The sequence below is a fragment of the Pygocentrus nattereri genome, chromosome 18 (assembly GCF_015220715.1).
Source record: "Pygocentrus nattereri isolate fPygNat1 chromosome 18, fPygNat1.pri, whole genome shotgun sequence".
NCBI classification, from domain to species: domain Eukaryota; kingdom Metazoa; phylum Chordata; class Actinopteri; order Characiformes; family Serrasalmidae; genus Pygocentrus; species Pygocentrus nattereri.
Window position 1 is genome coordinate 30116918 of NC_051228.1, and position 7896 is coordinate 30124813.

General features: G+C 38.8%; 2 protein-coding genes across 2 annotated transcripts; one reads left to right on the plus strand and one right to left on the minus strand.

Moving 5' to 3' along the window:
- The first annotated feature begins 43 nt into the window (after positions 1–43).
- On the plus strand, positions 44–2354 carry tmem126a (transmembrane protein 126A). Its single transcript, XM_017692646.2, has 5 exons — positions 44–174; positions 420–533; positions 1001–1194; positions 1276–1390; positions 1478–2354. Exons 2-5 carry the CDS (start codon positions 436–438, stop codon positions 1674–1676), a joined length of 606 nt encoding a protein of 201 aa, XP_017548135.2. The 5' UTR covers positions 44–174; positions 420–435; the 3' UTR covers positions 1677–2354.
- A 412-nt stretch (positions 2355–2766) lies between these two features.
- crebzf (CREB/ATF bZIP transcription factor) lies at positions 2767–6904 on the minus strand. Its single transcript, XM_017692645.2, has 3 exons — positions 6742–6904; positions 4904–5975; positions 2767–4483 (listed from the first exon to the last, which is right to left on the minus strand). The coding sequence occupies exon 2, from the start codon at positions 5916–5918 to the stop codon at positions 5157–5159; it is 762 nt and encodes a 253-aa protein (XP_017548134.1). The 5' UTR covers positions 5919–5975; positions 6742–6904; the 3' UTR covers positions 2767–4483; positions 4904–5156.
- Positions 6905–7896: the final 992 nt, after the last annotated feature.

Below are 7896 nucleotides of genomic sequence, written 5' to 3' on the forward strand. Positions count from 1 at the left end.
CCGCTTGCGGGACAATTGGCCAATCCGAGGGGCCTTTTCGTTCCTGAATCTCGTGGGGTGAAGGTTCGCATTAACATGTGGTGAGACATGGCTGCGCCCTGGTTGTGTTGAGGAGGAATATTGAATTAAGGAGAGTTACCACTGGATTTGTTTATGTTTTGAAGGAACTACAAGGTAAGTGATAATACAGCGAAGCACACAGCTGCATGTGCGATGTAGCTGTAATGCAAGCCGTGTTTGAGGAGAACGTGTGCAGTGTTTTTGTCAGGAACTGCTCAGATGCTCCTCCTTTCTGTTGTAGGTCATGTAGGTTAAGGTTTTGCAGTTGTTTCATGCCAAATAAACGCTCGTCTTGTCGAAAACCGCTGTTGAGACGTAAGTAGCCGCATTACCTGATTGTTTTTCTTTTTCTTTATTAGAGCACATGAACAAAACATGTCGCTGAAAGACACCGGTCAAGGCCAGCCCATGTCCAGAGGCGCCCTTATGGAAATGCTCTCCAAAAAAATCGAAAGGTTACCAGAATTTGACAGGTATGAACATGAAACCTCTGCTTCTGTCATTACCAATAACTTAAACGTTAGATTTTAATACAGTAGTTTGATAGGAATTAAGTTTTCTTGATACAGTTGTCAACATGTACTAATTTTTCAACGTTTCAATATTTTCGCTAGAAAATGATAAATTTTGCCTCGTAATAATTCAAATCTGTCGTGAAAACTAGATAAGCACATACTAGAAAAAAATCCTCATTAAAATGAACTAGAAAAATGCATGTATTATCAAGTCCGAACTTTCATTTTACATAGTAAATAATTTCGACTAAATGTTTAACTTTGACATTACAGTTCGGTTTTTCACATCGAATTTCATGGTTTTAGTAGTACTAAGATTTTTACTTGTTCAAACTGTAAATGTGATACCAAAAATAGTGAATTAAAAACTGAAACGACTGTCCTGTGACTATTAAAATACAAATTGTTTTTTTTCCCACCAACAGAAAATTCTTTGTATATGGCCCGATCTATTTAGGTGGCAATGCCGCCTTTGCTGGTTTGATTGCAAATAGTTTTTATCGACGTGCACTCAATGTCACTCAAGGAAGATTTACCTCAAGTCTTCCAATGGCAGTTCTCCCTTTTCTGACAACTGTGGCATTATACACTGCAGCTGTCAGCAATCCTTTGTTATCAGGTAAGATCTTAGGATAGATAGTTGGGATAGAGTCCCCCAAGTAAGAGCTGTGATGTGTTGTGACTGCTTTTCCCACTGCAGGAGACCTGAACTGCCCAACTTGTGCCCTGATTAGAGGTGCTTTAGTGGGTGTGGTTGGTGGTGGTGTATACCCCATTTTGTTGGCATTACCTGTAAACGCTGGACTTGCAGCCAGGTATGTGGTCTATCTTTACTTTACACTAGCATTATTTAGACATACAGAAAACAGTAACGTTTAAATGTCACCCCAATTGCTTTCTAGGTACAACAGCACTCCAATGCCAGAGAAGGGAAACATACTACGTTTCTGGAAGAATCTGAGCAAACCCATTGTGCAGAAAATGTATGCCATACTGCTACTACAGGCTCTGTTTGGTACTTACCTAAGTTCCAAGCACTTTGATATTTATCTGAAGCTGCTTAAATTACCAGATTCAGAGAGTGAGGAGCTTCATGACTAAGCCATTAAGCCAGGATAGTAGAATATGAGTTAGCCAGATAATTTAAGCCCAATTTAGAGAATGGTCCAACAAGAATGTCCCTCAGCCTTTTTCCTTAGACAGGCTTGGCCTCGGGCTTAAGTTTCCTGGCGAAACTCAGGAATCCAGCTTTGTAACACATCAGAACTTAAGAATTGTATGCAAGAAATGCTGTAGTTTGTTTTTGATACCATTATTAACCATTGAAACATTAAAATGTGTGATCTCCATTTCCCCTCCTTAAATATGCCATTTTGTTAAGTGTGTAATCTTGTACTAAACTGCAATGCTTCATCATAAAAAAATATTTATAGGTTTAGACTCCATTTGGGTCACGAAAAGTAGTCCCTTTTCAGTTCCCCATCTACATATGTGGTACTCACACAATCCCTGAACCAAAATCAGCAACCACACCTACAAGTAGGAACTAAATGAAATCCAAAAGACATTTAATGAGTTATATTTACTTTTCAGTTACTGTTATGCTGGATCAATATGAAATTGTCGTCATGGCCCTCAACATTTTCTTTCCTTGTGATGCAAGCTTCAATCTATACTGTACCTGCAGTTTTCTCTAACATGATACAGCAACACCTAGAAATGTTTAGTAAACAAAAATGGATTCAGGTTTCAGATGACTTATAAAACCAGTGCAAATTTGAAGTTTTATACTTTCTTCCTCCAATGCTTCTGAAAAAATAAATTTAAAACTTCTACTTTAATACCAACTGTTCACTACACATTTAAACTGCATTAGGGAAAACACCTCTCTAGCAATAAAGTTCTTAATCCCTAGATGTTTCCTCTCTCCTCACCAAGTAAACATTTGAGCAAGTCCTAAATTAACTGTAGCACAAGTCTTAGTTATATACCATTATGATAGAACTCAGCCTTAGCTTGTGATTTATTTAACTAAGCAAACAGGAGTTACTCCATGTACCTTTGAAATAAATTCCACAATTGTGGGGATACCAAGATCAAAAGAGATTTTTATCGGTCCTCCAGCTAGAAATGCAATACCAGATATGGCATGACAACTTGATTCAAATAGACAAAGTATGGATGGCTATCATTCACGAGTAGGACCTTTCTTTAATTTACAAATAGTACTTTTAGCAAAATTAAAGCAGCAAACTACAATCAGCATGACCTTCATGACAAAAATGATCTATATTTTCCTTGGGTCTCCACTGGATCTCCTCCCTAACATCACTGGCAAGCGATGAGGTCTAGACAGAGCTGCACTTTTTCCTTCAATGTGTAGGTGGTACCCCAACATTAGACATGATCAAAGTGAAAAAAAATTATATCCCAAAATTGTGAAAACAGGAACCTGAAGTTTCAAATATGTTGCTGCAAACTGACAGTGCCACCATACGAGGGACACCGTGACCATACCATTTTCCCCACTGAAGAAGCATTTATGTAGTTTGTCTGCTTTAATTTTATCTATTCATTTGTTCTGCAGTAGTTACTATTACTACAACTGTTGATGCATCTACTGAGTACTTGGTTTTAAACTATTCACAACCTTGTACTTGAAGAATGGAATGAGTACCATAGCATGCTTGCTGAATAGCAGCAAATACAGCAAAAGTCAACTACTGCAACTTATGTAAATATTTTCTCACAATCTTTGACTGTCAAAAAATAAAACCTCAGGTAATCATTAGAATTTAGCATAAAAAAAAGAATCAGTTTGTGATTTGTTCAATCTGAGTTGATGGTATAACCCAGACTTTTTACCTATTAAACATTAAGTTTTTTTTAAAACTGTAGACCAATAGAGCTGTAATAGGCTTGTTGCTTTAAAAGCAACTATTTTAGATTGCACTTATCTCAAGGTCCAACAGAGGGCCCAAAAGACGTTTATAAATAAATGTAAAAATCTCGTTGAGGGGTGGCTAGTCCATTAACCCATGACTATAAATCTGAAACCACCTTTAATATGCAACACAATAGCATCTCATTTCAGTCCCGTTTCTAGCCGTGATCTCAATACATCTTAAAATTTCTGTTTTTAAAGCTGCCTATACTAATCTGGTGGGAATAAGGAGAAATCATCAGAAGTGCAAAAATGGGCCTGAGCTTGTGCTCCTGCCAAACTGATTTGTCTGTGTGTTCTGTGCTGGCCATGTGCTTCATATTGTCTGAAGATGCCTGGAACATCACCAGCCATTTATGGGCAAGGTTCCCCTGCTCTAACCCACCCAGGGCAGTTATATGTTGGGTTTGAGGGTCTGTATTCACTCAAGTTGAAAGAAGGACTTTTACCACTCTTTATCCACTTAGAAAAGAAGAAGGATAAGACCATTGCAGAGAATGAAGAAACTGCTGTTTAAAAAGAGAAGAGGAGAATGGTTAATATGATAAAGCAATGTACATTGCCCAAAGGAGTGGATGATAAAAATATGATTTATTTCCAGATACTGATATCCAAGTTACTAAACATTCTTTGGGTTTCGAATACATCTCAATACACAATGCATCGCTTAACAAAATACAAATGACAATCTTATTTCCAAACAAATCCTTTTCCTTGTCTTGTGAAGATAAAGCTGAAGTGCTTTTTGTGTAAATATAAAATCTGTTCACTGTAATGTCTGATATGTACATAGTTCTAACACTCATCTATAAACAATGGTGCAGATGTACATATTTAACTGCAGTGTGATGGGAGTACCAGTAAAAGCTTTAACTTACACTCCTTTGTACTACCTTTTTAAATTTAGAAGGCCATGATGCAAGCTGCTGGTCCCGATTCTTCAGCTTTCCCCACAGCAAATCCACTTTAGCATAAAGAAAAATAAGGGGGCTACATGAAAAACATCCTCCAAGAAAATAGTGATGTTTCACAAAGGGTTTAATTTTAGCAAAACAAGCAAGCTACTTTCTTAAATCAATCCTCAGTCCACACCTCCAATTGCTATTAATGTCTACAAACACCCTTTGTGAAACATCACCTACTTACATTATTTTAAACAAGTTTCAATAACTACTGATTTATTAGCCCTCTTTATTTCTTAACTCAAACAACTATCATCCTCAGTGTTAAACAGAAAAGTTCCGAAATGTTGACAAAACAAAAAACATTTCACAATTTCAGGAAAGTATTTATAAGTTCGTATTGAGCCTTGAACTGGCAGAGGGCACTGCAGAACATCTCAGCAGACTGATTTCTGAGCAGTCTTCTACATCTTGATCCTTACCATGGATTCAGGTAGTCTTGGATGTTCTGAAACCCACTCATCCTGCAGGGCAGACCAAGCACCTAGAAGAAAACTACCAGAAAGTTTAGCAGTAACTTGTAATCAAAGCACATTTTATATACAAGCCATTCAAGTCCTTAAAACAGTTAATTCTTGACATCTGACAACTATTGTTGTGATGTCCCCTCGATGTTCATTACATCATGTATTTAGTTCAGTCTCAGGAAACGCTGAAAAGGTAAGATACTTGACCCTACATTTTAAGCGAAGAGCTTGCACTCTCTGCACATTTAGTGCAGAATTCCACAGAGACGTGGTCTTTGTCCACATGCAGACAGACACCGCCTGCTGCACCTTTGTCCTCCACCTTCACTCTCTTCATGGCATAATCGTGGTCATTCTCACTGGACTCCTGGAAAAGTGAGGTAGAAAATTTCATGCCGTTCACACCGCTTAATCTGGACAACAGCTGAGCCAACATGCTCTCATTGGCCAACACAGCTCTCAGGTACCTAGTCTCATTCTCCAGTTCTTCCACTCTTTTGTTCAGGCTGCTGTTTTCCTGCTTGAGAAGCCGATTTTCAGATGTCAACAATCCAACACGCTGCTCCAAACCATTCAAATACTCTTTCTTCTTCAGCCGGTTCATTCTCGCCGCCAAGGCATTCTTGTTGATGCGGCCGGAGAGAACTTGCAGTTTCTGCCTCTGTGTTGATCCTCTGTTATCGGAAATGGACACATTCAAAGCCTGATCCATCCTCTCTTCTGCAGTTAAAACTGGATCTTGTGTTCCGATATCTGACAGCGAAGTAAGTGCGTCATCGTCTAAAGCCCAGCTGAAATCAGAGCCTAACAGGTCATCTAGTCCCCAGTCATTTGTATCACTTTCTGGTGAGGTTTGTTCACACATGACACTTTCAGAAGCAATTTTCAAGGCACTGTCACGCTCCTCATGACTCGAATACATGGCATCAGTGTTGTTACTGGAGACTCTTCCTCTTTTTCTGGTGATCATCGCTGCTCTGATTATTCGGCTAGTCCTCCCCCTCCTCTAGATTCTGTTTTAGACAATCTGTAAAAACAAGCAGAACAAAGCAAATATTTAAATACAAATGATGTTCAGCGTCTCATGGGCACATGCACTTCATTATCACGCCGACTTGGAGAACTTACAAGAGAATAAATAAATTAGGTCATCCAAATATATAGACATGGCTTAAAGCAACAGGTCGGATCTTAAATAACTATTTGAAGCTGGCTACTTAAGACTATTCCATAACCAGACAACTTCACTATTCTAGTTAGACTTTCTTTCACTAACAGGTCTTTGCACCCAGCCACATGGGTCGCTAAGTTAGTAGCTAACTAGTTAACGCTACTTTAGAGACAGCCAACATATGGACCAGCACCAAATATAAGACAAAATACCCATGTTAACCATCGTATAAATATCAAAAGGCGCTACTATTAGCAACACAGGTTAGTTAGTCCTCCAACTTTTCACATTTTACCAAGGAAAGGTTTTAAATAGCACATAACACTAACAGTTAGCTAGCTAACGAGCGCTTTACGTCTCGACAAACACAACGATTTGGTTTCAAAATTTTAATCAAAAAATTTTTTTAAAAAAACACGAGACAATTTGACGTTAATCTTATGAGTTGATGAATGTGAAGTCATGTAAGGAAATTCGGCTAGTTAGGCTAGTTAGCTAATGCTAGCTATGCTAAGCGCCTTTGTAGGCCGCGCGCCGAACGCCATGATCGGAATGATGCAGCATTTTTTAAAAGCGCCGTATTAAGCTAATTACGCCGAACCAGTAATTAAGCCAGACTTACCGCGCACGTTATACTGCACGGCCTGGAAAGCTGCGGTTTCTCCACACTCTGCCGTAACGTCGCCTGTTTGGAGGGAAAAGCTAAGCGCGCCGAACCAGAGCAGCTCCTGACAAAGCCGACGCCACACGAACGCACAGGGAAAGGGCTCGGGTAAAATGGCGCGACACCACCAGTTCTCGCGGGATTTAGACTGCGTTTAAAATGACGATGGTGGGGAAGAGACGTCCGATTCCGTTTACCGAGCCGATTCCTTCCAACTCTCCGATTCAATGAACATCTTCTTCAAAACTAACTGATTCAGATTACCGAAGCGATTCCTTTCAACTCCCCGATTCAATGAACATCTTCAAAACTAATTGATTCAGATTACCGAACCGATTCCTTCCAACTCTTTGATTCAATGAACATCTTCAAATCTAATTGATTCAGATTACCGAACCGATTCCTTCCAACTCTCTGATTCAATGAACATCTTCAAAACGAATTGATTCAGATTACCGAGCCGATTCCTTCCAACTCTTTGATTCAATGAACATCTTCAAAACTAACTGATTCAGATTACCGAAGCGATTCCTTTCAACTCCCCGATTCAATGAACATCTTCAAAACTAATTGATTCAGATTACCGAACCGATTCCTTCCAACTCTCTGATTCAATGAACATCTTCAAAACTAATTGATTCAGATTACGGAGCCGATTCCTTCCAACTCTCCGTTTCAATAAACCAGGTAATTAAAAACTAATCGTCTTCCCAGTGAAGTCAACTTTATTCACATGTCTCCCCCATATACAACGAAATTCCTTACAGCGTGTGCTACATCAGTTCAATGCATGCACTATTCACTATCTTGTGTTATGTTAGCTAGCTATTGAGTGAATTGACTGAGGCACATGGGAAAAGCTTTTTAATTCATTTATTTATTATTGCTGTTGTTGTTGTTAATCTATGTTTACTTAATTCACACCCTCACTTAATTCGTTCCTCACTAGTAATAGTGGGCAGGTTTCTTCATCTGCTTCTTTTGCTAATATCTTTCACAGATTAGTTTATCATTTAAATTGAGTTTTGAAAATTCTCAACAATTTTTTTCTCTTCAGCACAACCCCACTCCTAAGCGTATCACTCACAAACATATCCACTATTGAGGAGATTT